Source organism: Biomphalaria glabrata, chromosome 6 (genome assembly GCF_947242115.1).
Source record: "Biomphalaria glabrata chromosome 6, xgBioGlab47.1, whole genome shotgun sequence".
NCBI classification, from domain to species: domain Eukaryota; kingdom Metazoa; phylum Mollusca; class Gastropoda; family Planorbidae; genus Biomphalaria; species Biomphalaria glabrata.
In genome coordinates this window covers 4,638,262-4,658,429 of record NC_074716.1, presented here as the reverse complement: position 1 = coordinate 4,658,429, position 20,168 = coordinate 4,638,262, and the positions used below count along the sequence as shown (strand labels likewise).

Below are 20,168 nucleotides of genomic sequence, written 5' to 3'. Positions count from 1 at the left end.
GTAACGTCTGTATTATATAAGATAAGATAAAAGCTAAACAAAAACAATTGGTAAAAATATCTCTAATCGCACAGATTTATTATGTTTAAGTCGATCGTGCATAGAGTTACATGACTGATCCAAACTGCCTGGTCGTGCGGTTTGCGCGCTGGACTGTCGTTCGGATTTATCGATGGTCGAGGGTTCAAATCCTGCCCGCTCCCATCCCCGTCGTCCTGCGGGAGGTTTGGACTTGGAAGTAAACTATCTTCAACTCTGAAGGGACATCCGAAACATGTCAAACAAAACAACAAATTTTTTTGGGTGTCGGAGAAATAAAGTGTAAAAAGCTTAGACAGAGTTGATATAAGCTTTGTTAAAAGACGAAAGCTGAGCTGTTTCGCTCATCTGTAAGGTGTGACTCACTGTTAAAGGAAATCCTTCAATTCAAGGAGGTAGAACCTACAGTGGAGGAAGCAAGGAGAAAAGCTGGCTGGACATTGTAAAAGAATTTAGGCCTACGTAGGCCTCCCTCTAGACATTCCGGTACGTGACGTTTTGGCGCAACCGTTTTGGTGACGGGACGTTTTGGCGCGAGCCGTTTTGGCGACGGGACGTTTTGGCGCGAGATATCATTTGACGATTATTTAATAAGCACGTAACTTTTATAACAATGTTTATTTCACTCTACCATAATATTGTATGTATAGTATGAATTCTAACACCGTTCAGCGAATTTTTTTTTATTTTTTTTTTATTATAAAGATTTTGCTTATTTCATGAATATAGGCCTATAATAAGTCAGATTCCTGAATGGTAATGACATGCTATATGTGAGTTCTGCTAATCACACTGGATATTTTTTTATTTCTTTCCAAAAGATTTTTTTTTATTTCACATTAGTGTAATATAGGCCTACGAACTAGCTAAGTGTCACACTTTAATATAACAAAAACCATGTTAACATCTAAAGCTCTATTACGCTGAATGACGACAATAACTCCACACATAGTAAAGATCAAGACACGGAATGTGGTCAGTACAAACTCTAACGTGAATCCACAAATATAAACAAACACTATGGGCGACTATAGATAGAAACGTAGGCTAGATATGAATAATTCTTTTAAAAGAAATAATACAATAAACGTACATAATGTATTTAGTGCCAAAACGTCCCGCGCCAAAACGACATTCGCGCCAAAACGGCGGCGCCAAAACGTCCTGCTTCGTGACATTCTTCTAACAACAGACGCTGTACGGGAAACGTGGAGGGATTCAGTTACTCGAACTGTCACAGCGCCCCCTACGACAAGGGACAGATGTGGGTGATGAACGTTGACTGACACGTCAGCACGCCCAAAAGAGGACAGAAGGGGGGACAAGCTTTACAAAGGAGGACAAAAAAATATATTTGTTGAAATATGTCAATAAAACGAGGGCTGTAAACTTCTATATTTAGTAGCCTATAACAGTTCTTTTAGGATATACGAAATTACGCGACCTATTCAAGCAACGTTTAGATTCTACTTAGTAAGAAAAATTATTCTCATCACTGAAGAGTTTCTTTCTCTTTTTTTCTTTGTCCACTGTACTGTGAAATCGTATTTGTTTGATGTTGTTTTGTTTGTTTTTCAAAAGAAAAATTCATAGTTCATAAAGATGTTTGTAAAATGTCTTTCTGTCTATGATTTTAAGAATTCAAGTTGCACTGGGCTACTAATCAAAGAACTAATCAAAGAACTAATCGAAGAACTAATCAAAGAACCAAACATCATTCACATCAAAACCACATTTCGCAATGGCTGAGTGGTTAGGAGCTTGGCATCCGAACCTGGAGTCCTGGGTTCGAATCTCGGTGAAAACTGGAATTTTGAATTTCGGGATTTTTAGGACGTCCTCAGTCTACTCAGCTTTAATGGGTACCTGACTTTAGTTATATATTTTGTATTGTATTTTGGTTTTTAAGGGTTTAGGTGGGCTAGCCAGTGGATGATAGCCTATCACCGTGGTCCAGATAAGGATCATTAGGATAATTTTTCCAATTATAATCTTTTTTGTTAAAATGTAGCCTACAATGGTTTTTAATTAAATTGTGTAAGGGTGTGAAAGTTAAAAGCATAAAATGGCACCATTATAAACAAAAACAATAAATAAAAAGTAATCGCACATAGGCCTATTTATAGTTGTTATTCTAGATCTATTACATATTTAATTACATTGCCGATCCAAACTAATTGCAGAGCCGGCCCTAATAATTGCAGGCCCCTATGCGAAAAGGATTGCGCTGGGCCTAGTCTGGGTAGGGTTAAGGATAATAAGTGAAATTTAAGATTTTGTATTAGAAAATAAAATCGTATTTACATTTTATTCATGCTTTACTAAGTACAAAATCACGATCAAATTTACCTACGAGCCTTAAATAGCGTGAAGCGAAGTCATACAGTATATCATCAAAATTCTGTTTTCTACATAGATCAAATTGTTCAATCTATCTTCGTGAATTTTTCACCTCAAGTAATTTAATTCTTGATTAGTTTTAGGCTCGAGAAGCTTCTTTCACCAGATGCCAATATTACGGGACTTGTATAGGCATAATGTCGTTTTTTTTTTTAACCGCGCCTATGATTGACTTTTTTTTCCACATTGAATGACATTCCAACATGACAAATTTGTCTATATTTCAGATTTTATTAATTTTCATGAAATTTTAATAATTTCAGGACTTTTTCGTATATTTTGCAATTTCATATTATTTCCAAGAGCTCCTGAAAAACATGAGGCCACGGAAACCCTGTTTAAGTTTAAAATGTTTAGTTTAATAATTTACATCTATAATTAGCTACAGAAGGATCCTAGGCATCACTTTCAAAGACCGCATCACAAAACAAGAGATTAGAGACAGGGTTACTGCAGCGATCGGACCCCGTGATGACCTGCTAACTATTGTAAAGAAACGGCCATATTACAAGATTCACGTGGCTCGCAAAGACCTTCCTTCAGGCAGAGGTAGACAGAGAAAGCGATGGGAGGACAACATAAAAGAATGGACGGGCCTACCATTGATAGAGGCAAAAGACAGGGAGGGATGGAGAAAGACGGTAGACAAGTCTTGCTTGGTGCCCCAACGATCCAACAGACTAAGGGATAGGTAAAGGTAAAAAAAAAAAAATGGCGCGGGGCCTATGAAGGTGCGGAGCCCATTGGCCTAAAGCGGACCCTGCGTGTAAGCTTTTTTTTTTTTTTAAATAAATTTTAATATGTTTTTCTTGTTTCTGGTGTCTTTATCTTGCTATGGTGATTCGACGACAATCAAGACCATTTCAAACTTAGATCTACGATACATGCGGCTCTACTCAGTCTTAGGGTTTGGGAATGTATCTCATAATTCATAGCCACCCGCTTCACCCATTATTTTCTATTTTTTTTAAACTTGCGCTCTTCTTATTTGGACTGAGTTGAATACGCCAAGAATGAAAAAAGAATTTCCGCTATATAATGCAGCAAAACGCTTGGCGCCTGGACTCCAGCCCGAACTTGACTAAGGGAACTTGCAGCACTCTCCCAGATTGAGCAAAATCATTTGCGTCACAGTCGACAGTTTAAAAATTTGAGAAACACTGCTTTACAGCATAAGTCTATCCATGACGCGCAGCACCTTTTAGGAAAACCTAGCCTCATTGTTTGCAAATCTTTCAAGTCGGATACCATAAACGTACTAATCATGCCAAAATTGAGAGATAAATAGTAATCTAACTAGCACACACATTGTTCTAAATCTAAGAGCCAAACATTTTTTAAATCCCTTATATCTAGATTTGGTTCTAGATTCTAGTTTCAGATGTTGATCTACATTTGTTTTTCTAGTAATGTGAAGAAGGTCGGTGGGTGTTATCTTGATTTTAAAAATACATCCACCCTTCCCACAATCCTCTTCTAAAACAATCACAAGAGGAAATGGTGGCTTCTCTTAGGTGCTGTAAAGCACACATTTTCGTTAAACCATCTTATTTTAATACGCTTCTTCGATGAAATGTTATCACGTAAATAGATTTAGATTAAATACGATATAAGTCTAGATCTAAATTTATGTAGTATTGTATCTTATTTAATGGAAAATAAAGATATCGACATTTAACGAGTAAAATTAAGACGTTTTCTATCGCAGAAAAAAAAAACAATGACAAGTCACAATACAATCATTTACAATGTAACAATCAGTAACAATCATTACAATCAATAAATTGAATCATTTACAATGCAATGGCAGAAAATCTAGACTTCTATTTTTTTAGCATGTTTGTTAATGTGTTACAACTTACATGTATTGATATGTAATGTTAAATGTTAAGAAACTGGAACAGACACAAAATAGAGCAGTGAGAATAAAGTGAGATTCATTCATAACAAACGAATATTCACATTTGACTAGAGTAACACCTTTAGTAAAATCACTAAATTTAGAAAGCCTTCAGGACAGAAGGCTCAAAAGTAAAGTAGCAATCATACATAAAACACTGAACCATAATCTTCAAATACAAAAACAAAATTTAATAAAATACTCTGAAAGACACAAAGATAAAGGCACATTCCTCGTCCCATATGCTAGGACAAATTTGTACAAATACTCCTTCTTCCCTAGTGCTATTAGAGCATGGAATGGGTTGCCTGAGCTAGCCAGGAAAACCAGTGACTTGGCAGAATTTAAGTCATTGGTTAATATGCATGACTAAATGCATGACGCGTAGGACGTAATCATCTTCTTTTTTGAAGTAACGTCTGTATTATATAAGATAAGAAGTTAAATGTAGAGTCTAGATAGTAGATAATCTAGACTACAGTAACTTACGTTTATCGAACAAGTTAAGCTCATTTGCCGACATTTTTTATGTTTGAATTTGTGTATCTCCGTAAAAATTAGACCTAGAAAAAAACTGATTATATCTATGAACTCCTCATCCATTTTTCTTAAAAAGTAGACATGTTTTATTTTATTACTACTCAAAGTTAAACTTATATTTGATGTTAAAGTGAGTCAGGTCGATGATTTCAAAAGCTTAAATTATCTAACACTTTTTTACCTTTATCTTATCTTATCGAACATATTAAGAACTTATCGAACACATGAGAAGTATGGTGTTTTAAAAGTGTTATAATCTTAAAATTTTGTGAAAAGTATGGTGTTTCAAAAGTGTTATAATCTATATTTTTTTTAATTTATATCATTTTCTTTTTACGCCATGTCAAGACAGACAGATTTTAGTCATTTTCACATGGTCCACATCGAAGGAATCTATAATCTATCACTGATCAGCTCTGCTTAGAAACTGACGGTGCTAAGCCCAGTAACGCATTATCGTAGTACTTATTTAGGTCTAAGCTATTTTGAGACATAAGGCCATTAATTAATTAAATCCAGATATTATCTATATGAGGGAGAGCCTAATAAGCTTTGGTAGCCAATAGATAATCCTCCCCAAGTCATTGCAGGACACAACAGTTTACTTGGTTGACCTAAAAACAAAACATACGGTACGCGGCCCTACGTAACTAGCCGCCGATCTAGCACGCTCAGTGTATGTAACAGCCCAAAAGTCAGTGCTAGATATTTTTCGATCTGGGCGGGGAAGGGGAGGGTGCTGAAAAGCTATGGTAGCTTGCGAGCTGTGTTACCTATAGATGTAGATAGATCCGCCCTCCCTAAACCACCTGGTTGACCAAAAAAAAACACCGTATTTTAGAGCAGGCTTAGTATTTGTCACACACACACACACAAACAACATATCTATATATCTATCACGCCTAGTGTTTGTGACCTAATTAGCGGCTTGACCTTAGGTACTCGAATGATGGCTCCTCCCCCTTTCCCCTGAACATTGTTCTTACTACAACTTGAACAATGTTTTGGGGCTGCGTTGGTGGCCTGGTTTACACCTGTGTGTTGGGCTGTCACTGACCATTTTTTTTTGTTGTGTGTTAGTCTGGTGGCTGTGTTTGGATTGTGTCTTGAAATTTACGTTGTTACTTTGCACTGAAAAAGTGTGAATGTGGAGAGTGGAATTGCGTAAGAAGAAAGCGCGGGTAAGGGGGTGTAGGCAGAATAAGAGAGTGGTTAAATGTGTTATTGTTATTATTTTGAGTATTTGTGATGTTTCAAAGGAGTGTCTTTGTAGAGCATTATGAGCTTTATCATACTTTATGGTATATGGTACTTTATATATAACTTTTTTAGACCCTGCGCCACACGTCTAGATCGAGAAGCACAACTGACTATGTATTTGAGGCTGACGTCACATTTTAATGGTCGATCAATTATTGATGATCTCTTGATACAGTGTCTGGACTGTTTCTCTCCCCCCCCCCTTTTTTTTTTACCTACCAAAGACATTTCTATTTCAAAATACCATATCTATATTCTATACCTCCCCCTTAGCCCTTTCGTTTTATTAATATCTCTTCACATCAAGCACATGCGCTAGGTATTGGTATATAACACATAATTCAGAAGTTAATAGAATGGGGCATCTGAAAAAAAAACACAACTGGATATATTCTAAATTCATTGTTCCTGTGTTATATTTTATATTCCTTGCACCTATGGTAGCACAACCATGATAATAGCATCAAACTATATGTGTCATAAAATCAAGCTTTTAAAATGGGTACAATTAGTGCATATCGATGTAAATCTATTTACTTAGAAAAATATAGCACATTTACGGTAAACCACAAATAGCTGATACAAATTGTTACACATGGGTAATTTATATATGTACTTTGCATTACATTATTTTTAAAAATAACAATTAAAAAATATATAATTTAAATATTTTGTGTTCTTTGGGTTATATCCCTTTGATGTTTATTTTTAACATTAAAATGGCGTTCGATATCTTACGAAGCTGAGATTGCTTATATAAAAACTGCTATTATCGAACACCCCCTTTTTAAACCTCAATTTTCATGTTTAGGTAACAAAGGACACTTTCAAAAAAATAGTTGTAAATATTTCTCAGCCTAATTAGAAGCGTATTATATAGTTTTTTTGAGCTGAAGCGTCATTAGCATTAAAAAATACCCTTAACCCGAGACTCACTCCTCTCTTCCCAAGAGTTCAAAAAATGTGAAATTTTTATACCAATATTACCAATGCACTTTGAATATAAGTAAAAAAATGATCCTCGGGTGAAAATGAAACTAATTATAACTTAACTACAAAGAAATGGACGATGCACAATAAGAATGGACTAGTTTCTTTATAATCATCGAAATAATTTTAAAAAATACAATGGGGTGTTCGATAAGTACCTTAAAACGAAGGTGTTCGATAGATGTAAGTTACTCTAGCTAAGATTACTATAGTATACTTAACTATACTAGAATTTACTAGATTGTGACCTGTGTCTAGGTTTAGATCTATTAAAAAAAAAAAAAAACTATCATGGGTTAGAATTAGAATTTGGATCTAGATCTAGAGTAGATCTATCATTTAGTGACTAGTCTAGGACTCTAGGATGTGTGCACTGATCTGTGACTTCAGTATTTCTATTTGAGTATAAAATTGAGTAAAGTTGCCATATCGAACACCCCTCTTTTATACTAGGCAATAATTCAATAAAGTACATGTAAATGTAAGCATTTTTTTTTACCTCATATGCATGTATGGGGGTGTAACCGGTACTAAGGTTACACCCCATGTGGTGCATTAGCCAAGCAAGACCGATTCAGGATTGATAGGAGAAGATGTATATATAATTATATATATATAAGACAAACAAACCATTCAACTCACTTTTTTTTTTCTTTAACATTTACAACAACCAATTTTTAATAATAAATAGGCAATTTTTTTCATATAACTATAAAAATAATGTTTCTTACCTTTTCAAAGAAGATCACATAAAATCAAAAGTAAAACCTGTCTGTCTCGAATAGCCTACTTTATGAATTTCACAACGGCACAAGATCTTTATAAAAACGAATTTCCACAAAATGTTGCTTACGAAGCTTACACAAACATGGATCTACTTATATCAGATCTAAAAAATACTCCCCCGGGTGGCCTAAATTAAGAGATAATGAATATTGACTTAAAAAAAAAACATTTTCACTAGGAAATCTGTTTTCCGCCATATTTATATTAATAGTTTTACACTTTCCTTGCTTTCCATTAAACTTGTTTGGAATTTTAGGGGTGTTTGATAAGGTTTACCATTTTAGAAAATGTGCTACAATATCAAACACATTTTTTTAGTGTTCTTGTATTTTTATGCAATGTTTTCTTTAATGTTCAAAGCAAAAATAAACATAATCAGAACATTTTTAGTATCTTAAAGACAACAAAATACACAAGCCATTTATACATACATGTTTATTAAACATTATTTGACGAAAAACTAATTTTTTTTAGTAATTAGAATTTTTTTTTTCCGAATTGCTTCCCTTTCCCCCCTAAAATAATTTTTATTAAGTATGCTCTCCCCCAGCCATTGATACATCTATTAATGACATTGACTTTGCCTATTTTTGAACTATCACTGTGACATGTGTATGGCAATTAGTCTTTTTTTTTGCACATGGTAGTTCACATCTTGCTTGACATGAAAATACTTGAAATGAAAGAAAGAAGTAGATGATTATAACATTTTTAAAATGCATTTTGTCTGATATGGCTTATAAGGCATTCAATATATCGTTGTCAGGGAAAAAGATTTGTCTCATGTTTACTTTTTGTCATACCTACCCCACACCTCTTTGACATCAGTTTTTATTTTAATTATAAATGCATGTTGAAACTTGGCAACAGATGTAATTTTATAGACCAATGGATGATGAGTTTATAGATCTATGTTTTCATTTTTTTTCTACGTCTAGCCAATATGGAGCTACAACTACAACGATTCAAATGTAAATAATTGCCGTGATTCAGCTTAACTTGTTCAATATGGCAACTTTACTCTCATATATGATAGATCTAGATATAGTTATAAATTTAGAATAGTTAGAACTAAGAGTTAAAGAGGAAGACATTTGGTCTAGACACTGACACTGTCAACTGTGTATCTAGATCTTGAACTAGAATAGATTCACTAAGTCTACAGTCAGAGGCATCCTAAAAATCACCAATTTCAAAATCCCAGTCTTTACTGAGATTTGAACCCAAGACCTCCTTGTTCAATAGCCAAGTTCTTTACCACTCAGTCACCACTCTCCTGGACCCTTATATAGTCTAGAGTCAAGATATAATCTGTAGATCTAATCATAATACAGAAAACTAGCTACATTCTAAAGTCCTACATTATGGGTCGCATCACTGAGTGAAAAAAAATGAAGCAGACATCATGTGTAATAAATTAAATGAGCAGTATTGAGCATTATTTCAATAATATAATAGATCTAGGCTCTCTAGTTCTAGATTAGACTAGATCTAGAAAGTCTAGAATCTAATTAATTAGATAAAGATCTAGTTGGATATATCTTATGTTTTTTTTTTTTTCGTAAACCAACTTATGAATGTCTGGCAATATCGCAAATAAGTCTGAGCACTATATTGATAAGTTCAAAGAGTTTAGGTGATTGTCCCTGGCCTACTGTCTGGTTTTAAATGTCAATCTGTATCAGTTTCAGGTCTCTTGGCACTTGAGACAGCAAATAGATCTCTGAAGAGACTATTTTAGTTGTCAAATCTTTCATTGAAACTATCATTCAAGAACCATAATTTAAATCACTAGTCGACCCACAGTGTAGCATACGCAGTTATTTGCAGGACCGGCCTTAGGCCATAGCAATCTAAGTGCTAATTCTAGGTGTAAATTATTAAATTAAACCATTTTTATACTTATAATAGAATTCCCGCAGCCTCCTGATTTACCAGGAACTCCATGAAATCTCCTGAAATTGCAAAATGTACGAAAAGTCATGGAAATCTCCGCAAATTATAATAATCTTTTGAAAAATCAAAAAAAAAAAATTTCCTTGTCCGGCCCTGCTATTTAGTGACTACAGAGGAGATTACTTGTTCTCCTCCCTCCCCCTCTTTTTTTCTCAGCTAAAACTATGTGGGGTAGAAATAAAAAAGAGTGATCTTTCCATGACTTCTTGGTCACAACGGTGAAGTCCGGCCCTGCTATTTAGTGATGGGTGAATACTACTTGTTCTCCCCCCCCCCTCTTTTTTTTTAGTAGGGTAACTCTAGTCCGACTTGCAGAAATAAAAGAATGATCTTTCCTTTACTTCTTGTGCAAACTCTTGAGCCATAAGAGGATTATATATGTATAGTTATTTTAGGGAAAGATATATTTATTTGCTTAAACCTTTTTAAATTGCCTGCTAAATGGTACACTTTCTTGAAGAAGGTTATATCTGCATACATATCAGCAGCAAATAGATCACTGAAGAGACTATTAAAATGGTCAAATGAAAAGACACAAATATTATACTTCATTGAAACTATCATTTAAGAACACCATAATTTTAATCATCCATATGTTTAGCTGCTGAACCCTCTCGCCGTCTAAAGATTAAAATTTTTCTTCAAAGGAAATTATGTCATCAAAAATCCTTGTCCTTTTGTGTTTTCATACAAGAAGAGCTAACAGCTCCACTCCAACATAAAAATGAGAAAGAAGAAGCTGACAGCTTTAATTGCATTTTTTCATGATTTTCTTTTTTCCACTACTTGTACCAAGCACTATTTAAGCATTTTACTTCATAGCAGCATGCTATTTCCATCAACTTTTTCTTTTCTTTTCGTGGTAAATATTTTGACCAAAAATACATTTCGTTGAAGTAACTTAGAACTCTTCTCTTTGCAGCCTGAACTTAAGATGCAGCCATACCTGTGCACGGTTTGATTACGCTGTTCGTCATTATGTTCCTTAAAAACAGTCATACTTTGATACTTGTTTGGCAAACCAAACCAAACATTGTTATCTTAATGCACACAAAGAAGTAAAAGTTCTGTTCACTTTTCTTGGAAATTATCTAAAATCAGAGCCAACTTTTACTTTGTTCAGCTTTTCTTTTTTTTTATCAACACATCCACACACTGTTGATCAGCAAGCTACCAGCTGTCTTGCTACCAAAAGAAATATTTAAAATGCTGAAAAGGACCCTTTTATAATCACATGTTAAGAACACAGCCATCTTCAGTGTTCGAAAACTAAAATTAGCTGTAGTTTATTACAAACTCTATTGAGAAGATTATTTATTAAACTGTAAAACTTTCATCTTTGTGTGTGTGTATATATATATATATATATATATATATATATATATATATATATATATATATATATATATATATATATGGATCTAGGTCAATAATTTATAATTTTATTTTACAGGCCTAATTCTGCCAGTAATAAGTAAGATCGAATGTCTAATAGCGTCGGCTTGACGACGTATCAATGGTACGCCCATGGCAAATCGGCGACAACACTTGCCTCGAGACAGATATCACAGAGAATACGATTCCCATAGCAGTGATTCTGATATCTCGGACACAGATGATAGAAAAAAAACTTGCATAAAAAAATCTAGGTAAAACTGGCTTAACCTTGCTTAACCTCAATGTATAAATATTGAACATAATTATTTTGAAAATTTGGTTACTCAAAAGTTTCTCGTCCAGATATAAATGATAAATTTCACTTGTCTTTGTCTTATGAGTTAAAATAGGACAAAAGATAGATTGATGTAAAAATGATGCTTGTAAACCTAATAACTTAATTAATGAATCATTAGTCTTCAATGCTCTACATACTTCTATGCTATGGGTTGACCTTGACCGTATAGATCTTGAGTTTTTTTTTTATTTATTTATATAATGCTTGTAAAATTGTTTCTTTTCCCATGCAAAATTCATGTAAATGTTTTTTATTTGTGTGTTCCTCATTATTGGTCTTGGGGGTAGGCCCTGCCACAGGCGTCATGGTATTTTAATTGCTGGACAAAAAACTAGTGAGATTTTGATCATCTTTGCTGGGTCATGAAAAGAATTAATTTTTTTGGCCACTAAACCATTGGGGGATTGGGTAGCAAAGAGATTAACATGGGGACAACCAAAAGAAAAAGGAAATATTTCATCAAGCTAGTTATTACTTTATTACTATGTTAATTTTTCTAAAAAGTACTATTCCTCGACAAATCAGTTTAGATTGTATTTCGTTTTAATTAATCTGCACTCTGTATTCCCTCATTTAATTTATTATTTTTTTTTTTTTTTTTTTTGAGGGAAACGATCTTGGAGGAATGGGATATGAAAAAAAGAAGAACTTTTATGTTTGTTTTTTTTTTAAATTTCAGCTCCATTGGTCCAACACGCTCCAAACCTTGTCTTGTTAATCGAACTCGTTCTCAAAGCTTTGACAACACCAGTAGCAACGAAGATTGTCCCTCTTGTGAACTTCAGGGCAGTTCAAGTATGTATTCCAGATCTGGACCTCATAACTTAGAAATAGCTCCCTATCAACACCAGTATAACTCCAATAAATGTAAGCAACTCAGTGGTTTGTTCATTATAGCATTTCCTTTTTTCATCTCAAGAACTCTTGTAATAATAGTAATTTCTGCTTAATTACCAGTAGTGCTATTTCATTAAAAAGCTTTATCTGTAGACACTGTAGTGACTTTTGATACAAATATTTTGTAGGAGACTTACAGAAAGTGACGTCGTTTGTTTGAATATTTTTAATTATTTTAAGATAAATGAAACCGTAACTACATCATACATTTTTTTTCTATTGAACCATTTTATTGTTTTCAACTTTTTGTTAAATTTTGAATTTTTCCTAAATTTTTTTTTTTTTTACTTTTAATAATATGAGAATAAAAAATTCCTTATATTGTAAACTGCAATAGCAGGCATCTTGTTCAGCATGTTAATAAGTCTTTTTTTTTTTTTTTTTTAAGCTTTATAGTGTTTGTTCCAACTGAAATGTACTTTTTAAATGTTAAAATGCCTATCATCATCATCTTTCCTTTGTATTCCTCATGAAATGTAGGGCCAAAGTAAAAACATGACACTCTCCATGGCCTCTTGCTAGTTTTTTTTATGACTTCCCAGCTCTTTCTTGTCCTCTTGGATTCATCTCGTACACTGCTTTGCCATGTTCTTTTTGGTCTTCCTCTGGTGTTGTTCTTAGAAAATATCTTACTTGTCAATGAATGCTTGTATATTTTCTGTATCTTTTCCTTTACAGTACCTGATTTTGGACCTGAGGGTGCAATGGCTTTTTCATTGCCTATGCAGGCATCACCAAAAATTAGTTGCAGTAGCCCACGGCCTTCTGAGCGCATTACTTTAGTTGTGGATGAGACAAGATTTATTGTTGACCCTGAGTTGTTACGTCAGCGTCCTGAGACAATGTTGGGCAGGTATGAAGCTGTAGAGATAGTAAAGACCGTCTTAATAGAAGGCATCAAAATCCCCATTCTTTATTTACTTACAAAAATTGACATTTCTTACAATAGTCAAAGGAATTTTCTGTTTTTTCAGGATGTTTAGTTCATCTCTAGAAAATAATTTTACAAGGCCTAATGAAAGAGGAGAATTTGAAGTAGCTGATGGCATTTCAGCGACTGTGTTTCGAGCAATTTTGGTAAGTTGTGTCAGTCAAGATGTAAATCTTATTAATGTTGATTTAGTTGAAATCATTGATATGGTTTTATTTATTCACATTTTTAAAACATTACTCTTGCCCCCTTCTATTCAAGGATTATTACAAAACTGGGGTTGTTAGGTGTCCACCTTCTGTGCCAGTCCATGAGCTTAGAGAAGCTTGCGATTATCTTCTGGTACCCTTTGATGCTTCAACTGTTCGATGTCAGAATCTTCGTAAGTATCTTGCAACTTACATTGGTCAATAGTCAAATTTTTCAAATTTGTTTTAATGCCCTAGATTTAGATTATTTTATTATACATTATATTTTATTCTTATTATAATTTTATTTATATTATAGTTCAATTTTAGATATGAAATAATAAAGGTATCAGTAACAGAACTTAGTTTCCTTCCTTGAAAACATATTTTTAAATATTGACTTGCTCTCATTTCTTTTAATAAGTTTTATTGAGGAAATGTGCATTCGTTTTCTGCAGGTGCGTTTCTTCATGAACTGTCTAATGAGGGAGCCCGCAAACAATTTTTAGAGTATCTTGAAGATTTACTGCTTCCTCAAATGGTCATTTGTGCTCAGGTTAGTCAGCAGGTTTTTTCAATAAAATTCCTCTTACAGCTTGCCAACCTATGGGCCAAACAGCACAAGAGGATCAAACTGTCTTAGTCTGTGTTGATGTTTTTAGCAGCACAGAATGTTTGCATGCAGTCCTCATTGTTCACATATCCATTCTATCAAGTCATCATCATCATCAAACTCCATTTGAGTGAGGGCTTGAGAGGCTCAAATCCTCTCTTGCAAAAGCCCTGGACAGAAACCCTGCTGTCTTGCGTAGTGCATAAATGTCGCCATACATGTCGAGAATTTAGGGTTTCCCAGACCTGTTGAGACGGAGATCAGCAAGTCTGGGGCAGTCAAACAGAATATGAGGCACGGTTTCCTCTTCTTCCCCGCAGCGGGGGCACCGTGAATCAAAATTTGGCCATATCCGAAAGACATATGAGCCAACAGTACAGTGGCATGTCCTGCGGTGTGCTATAATAGCTTGCTCAGGCCTGGGCATCCTCCATCACGGGGAAGTGCGGCCAGGGTGCCTCATGCGCTCCCAGACTCCACTGGCTTTTTTGGGACTTGTCCCAGCACTCAAACCACTTTTCCATTTCTGTTTTTTTTTTGTATTATCAAGTGTCCTTGTCTATTCCCCAGAGAGGTGACAGGGAGTGCCACATTGTTGTGCTGACAGATGATGACATTATTGATTGGGATGAAGACTACCCACCACAGATGGGTGAAGAGTATTCACAGAGTAAGTTGTACATTGTTTCTTGTTTTTAGATTCAGGCTTGTATCTTTCATAGTGTAGGCTGGTCCAGTTCTAATGGATATCTTTACTTACTTAGGGAAAAGTTTGAAGGCATACAACATGCCGGCTTTCTTTAGAACTTATTTATTACTGAATATATATATATAATAATAATTAATAATTATAGCTTTTATATAGCGTTACTTTCATGCTTATAGCATGCTCAGAGCGCTTTTGGTCCAATCTCATTTGTGGACCAGTGGGGGGAGGGGGTATCTAGGAGTTAGTTTTCCGTGCTGCCTTTAGGCGCTCAGTAAACACAACTCTGCCCGACTCGGGTGTCGAACCTCGAGCCCCCTTCTAGGTAGCCAAGCCAAGCCAAGTTCAAGCGCACTTGGCCTCTTGACTATATATATATATATATTTACAATTAGTATTGATATGTTTATGTACTTAGCCTTAGACTTATTTTCTGTTTTCTATTCCTATCAGTTGTCAATAGTACCTGCTTGTACAGGTTCTTTCGCTACATTGAAAATCGCGATGTTGCTAAGCAAGTTCTAAAGGATAGAGGATTGAAGAAAATTCGTTTGGGGATTGAAGGCTATCCAACATACAAAGAGAAAGTGAAGAAAAGGCCCGGAGGCAGAGCTGAAGGTAACTGTGTATCTTGAGATTTGCCAGTTATATTATTTGGATTAGGGATTTCTTGTTTTTGAAAGATGTGTTTATGGTCTTTTATTTTCCACACATTTAACTCTTTCTCTCCGTAATTATTTACCACATTCTAGTGGAATCAACGATGGTATCGTCAGTTAGGAGAGAAAGAGTTAAGAGTTTATTTTAGGAACTGTTCATTTTCTTCTATAATAAAAGATGTTTTAGATATAATCATTCTCTTCTGACAAAAGAATATAGTTGAGTTTACTTGTTGATGTCTGCCAGTCTGATTGAGCTCTTCTGTTGTTAACTTGTTGCTGTCTGTCCTCCCCCAGTGATCTACAACTATGTCCAAAGACCCTTCATGAGAATGTCCTGGGAGAAAGAGGAAAACAAAAGCAGGCATGTTGACTTTCAGTGTGTCAAGTCCAAATCTATTACCAATCTGGCCGCCGCTGCAGATGAAGCTGCTCTCCATCACCACGATCAAGGCATGGTGCAGCATGCCCAGGATGGCACCATCAATGTCATCCCGCCACAGCCTTCACCCTCAGAGCCTTATCCGGATGTTCAGCTTCCTCCAGAGCCCCTGGATTAGTATGGATCTTCAAGAGCTAACATATCCCACCCCACCGTAATGTGTGGAGCTGTCCACAAAACTGGTGAATTTTGTACCGACATTATGATGCGTGAAGTCTCTACATCCTCAAATTTTGACTTTGCACTGCATTCAGTGCCATGGCCAGGCATTACTGTAAATAGCTCCATAGCAGTGCAGTGTTTCTTATGCTACGTTTTGTTTTTCCTGTGGTTTGGAGCCCAGGATTCTATCTCTATCCCAATGTATTGGGTAACTTCAACCTTCCAACTAGGTGTGTCTCTTGGATTGACTGCATTTGGTCACACAGTCACTGAACTCATATCCACTTGTTTGAGTCGACTCCTTGTGTTCTTGGAAATGTTTTATTTTTTACCTCACACCTGACAAACTCACTGAGGAATAAAAGATGGTCTCTTTAATCCAGATTCTATTTGCTTACTTTATAAAGAACTTTTTTTTTTAATTTGTTAAATTTTTATTTTTTTTTATGTTTTTATTTATTGTTCTATTGTGCATGTTTAACCTGTTTTGTGGAAATAATTTTTTTCCATTAAAAAAAAATCATTCCTTACGATTTCGCAAATAGGAATTCTTTTGTTTAAAGTATAAATCTTTGATTACCATTGAAATGCTCTTTATCTTTTCTATGACTATTACTCTACAGTCTTGCCATTTTTTTGTAAACACATGTGCAATAGAAACAAAATGTGAATGCATTCATGCACACCGTCAAATCTTGTCATTGTTGACATGGGAGGAACCTAATGGGCTGCTAGCCAGTCACATGGGGAGAAAGTCAATGGTGTGAAAATGTTGGTACAAGAAAGATTTCACAACAAAAAAACTAATCCAAAAAGTATTTGATTTTTTAAAACTAAATATTAGCCAAAAGTTATGGAATTGAAAACAACAAAATGATTCCAATTGAATGAACCTTTTAGATGGAACATGAAACAAAAGGCTCACATACTTCTCTGAATGTGAGAAACCTATCACCAAATCTCATTTTATTTTTAATTTATATATAATTTATTTTCGAAATGTCTGTAATGTATACAAGATGTGACATAATATGAAGCTAAAGATTTTTCAAATGAAAAAATTGTATCTAAAGGGGGTCCTACTTTTATGCATAAAGAATATAATTATTTACTGTTTTGATGGAGGTACAACACAAAGTGAAGGCTTCAAGGTTTGCTTGTTTTTCAGTAATATAAATACTGGTATACCCCCCAAAAAATTGTAATTTTACTCAGGAAGCATTTTGTTAAACACTTAGAAATACAAACTTTTCTATGGCTTTTGTAGAATGTAAAAAAAAATATGCATCTGATACATGCATCTACTTTAAAAAACACTGGAGTAGTCTGTTAGACTATTCTCTGCCATTGTTTATTACTGTTAGTTGTAGAAGTCCCTTTTTTTCTTATTATTGACACTCTAGCATGTGTCTTTAACAAAATGTACAGTAGCCAACAACTGGGTTTTAGTATTTTACATTGTAATATTGTATAGTTATATCCTTACCGTTCATTTGATTTTAAAGCTTTTGTTTTCTCTTTGTAAAGGCCAGTTGAATGGCTAGCTGCCTTATGTGGTTAGTCTATGTATCACTGCATTAGCCAGTGTGCCTACATTTTCTGAAGATGCGTGACAGAGTAGCATTGATTGAAGACGCATGTAACTCTAGTTCACTTTAAAACTTTATGGACAGTGTGTACGCTAAGAGATAGTCATTGCTGCACAGATAGTTGTATTTGTCTATTTTCTCAGAAGAAATGTTTGGGTTAGGATGCATATCATTTCTAACATTGCTGGTGATGACAACTTTGTGTGCAGATTTGTGCTATTTAAGTCTGTGAAGCAATGGTTAAACTGGAGCCACTGCTTTGATTACCCGCCTCATGTGAGCTGAACATTTGAGTGCAGATTTTGGGATGAGTCATTGTTATCAGAAAATGTAAAACGTTCAATTTCAGTACTATTTTGAAGTTGGAAAAGTTGAAATCATGCTGTCTTCTACTCATCCTCAATGTCTTGGTACATCAGTTTCTTCAATCATTTACTATCATTTCCAGACTTTGACGTGATTAAGCACGAACTAATTTTCTACTTCAATTTTGAAACTCTGAGCCTATTGTTAATGGAAGTAAGGGGAAACTTGTCATCAAGAATGTGTGTGTGCTTAAACACTTTCAGATAATTCATCCTGACATTGTGTTGCAGTGTAGTGCAGTGTGACCTTGATCTGAAAGCCCTACAGTGTTCTGGTCGTCTTTCTGCTAGCTTCAAGCCCTTGTAGCAGTTCAGTCTTCTTTTATGCACTTCTTGTGTCACAGCTCTGACATAGGAAACCAAGTTATACACATTTTCTGATGTTCTAATGTGCTGTTAATAAAATGAATGATAAAGTAGAATGATAAGTTAGGTTACAGAATGTCCTCCCCTTTGTAATACCCAGAATTTCCTCCCCTTTGTAATTCAACAAAGTTATGGGTGCCTTTATGTTCAACCATCTAGAATCATAGCAGCATATCTAGACCATAAACATGTGGATAGTATAGAGTTGTTTTAGTTTTTATTTATCTAGTAGAGGGGTATTGTGACATTTATTTGCAAATAAAGCGTATTGTTTTTGAAAAACTTAATAGCCTAACCAAATCAAGATTCATTAAAGTCATTATTGGTTCTCTTGTCTTCTTTAATGTATAACACATTCAAAGACAGGCTGTTGGGGGAAGAAATTAGATTTTGTATGTAAGTTGTATTTTTAATAAATAAAAACAACACTAAAAAACAATTGATAGTTATGGAAGAGCTAGCAATTGATCTCACTGCTGTGTAGATTTATGAAGCTGTAACTGTCTCTAGTTTATGTAGTAGACAAACATGACCAAGTTGTAATTGTAATTGAGCATCACTCTGTTGTGGAATACTGACCTATATTTGTTGTACAGAGACTTATGGGTAATTCTGCATGCACATGTTAACAGAAATGCTGTGTTAAGTGTGTGATGTTTGTTAAGGTCATGATCACTCTTATAGTAGGATCTAGTTAGTACTTCAAAGTGGCATATCTAACTTGTACTTCCAAGAGACAATTAGGTTGTCATAGTAACTGCCAAGCTCCAAAATGATCATTACCTCTACTTCCTGCAGCTTGTGATGGTGTAACATCTGGCCATAGACCCAACTGATCTAGATAATTCTATATCTTCAATAGAATGCACTAATAATTTGTATGCTTTTGTATTCTGCATTATTTACAATAACTATACTGGAAGTAATAATCAGATTTATTATTTTTAGCCATTAATCTCATGAACAGAAATTAAAATTTGTTTTTTTGACATTTTAAAAAATGGAACCAATGGTTTGTAACTCTTTTTGTGCTGTAACAGAGTATTTTACAATCAATAGTATGGTACACACAACTTTATTAAATATGAATAAGTAAATAGATACTGTAAATAGATACTGACAGTTCTTGGAGAAATTTTTCTGACATGATGACATGTGAATGGTGTGGTCAAGATTAGTGTAGCAGGTTTTAACAAAAAAAAATGCTAAGGTACAATGTGGTAGGTTATGCTGAGATTCATGGCTGTGATACATGAATATGTGTACACATTATTTTTTTTTTGTGAAGTGAAATAAAATATTCAATTTGATGATTAATTCTGTTTCTTTTTCTATTGTTTGCTATGATTGAAATCTACAAATCAGTGAGTGCCCGCTACGTTCTTAAATAAAAAAATTGAATCCAGCATCGTGTGTCTATGCTGTTAAACTTAAGGTTTATGTTTGGGCCCAACACAATATCTAAACCTTGCTGAATTAGAATTAAATGGTTCTCTCCATTTCCAATGCTTAAGATATAAAACAAAGACTATTTGACTTATTTGAGAAGATGAATCATGCTAAAGTTGTTACTTTTCTATTCTAGGGACAAAGTCCTTTTGTTACACAGTATAATTTTTGTTAACACATTCTCCTAGATCTAGT

At 34.5% G+C, this 20,168-nt stretch overlaps 1 protein-coding gene across 4 annotated transcripts; it reads left to right on the top strand.

Moving 5' to 3' along the window:
* Positions 1-3,838: 3,838 nt before the first annotated feature.
* On the top strand, positions 3,839-19,841 carry LOC106053269 (BTB/POZ domain-containing protein 10-like). Of its 4 annotated transcripts, none has more exons than XM_056032502.1 (10): positions 3,839-3,859; positions 11,325-11,520; positions 12,286-12,473; positions 13,182-13,356; positions 13,478-13,580; positions 13,696-13,816; positions 14,081-14,178; positions 14,806-14,905; positions 15,395-15,559; positions 15,898-19,841. In XM_056032502.1, the coding sequence occupies exons 2-10, from the start codon at positions 11,399-11,401 to the stop codon at positions 16,158-16,160; spliced, it is 1,335 nt and encodes a 444-aa protein (XP_055888477.1). In that variant the 5' UTR covers positions 3,839-3,859; positions 11,325-11,398; the 3' UTR covers positions 16,161-19,841. The 4 variants fall into 4 exon arrangements, with proteins under 4 accessions (XP_055888477.1, XP_055888476.1, XP_055888478.1 ...); XM_056032501.1 differs by lacking the exon at positions 3,839-3,859 and adding an exon at positions 3,860-3,953; XM_056032503.1 differs by lacking the exon at positions 3,839-3,859 and adding an exon at positions 3,870-4,022 and having other exon boundaries at positions 12,286-12,401.
* The last annotated feature ends 327 nt before the right edge of the window (positions 19,842-20,168 follow it).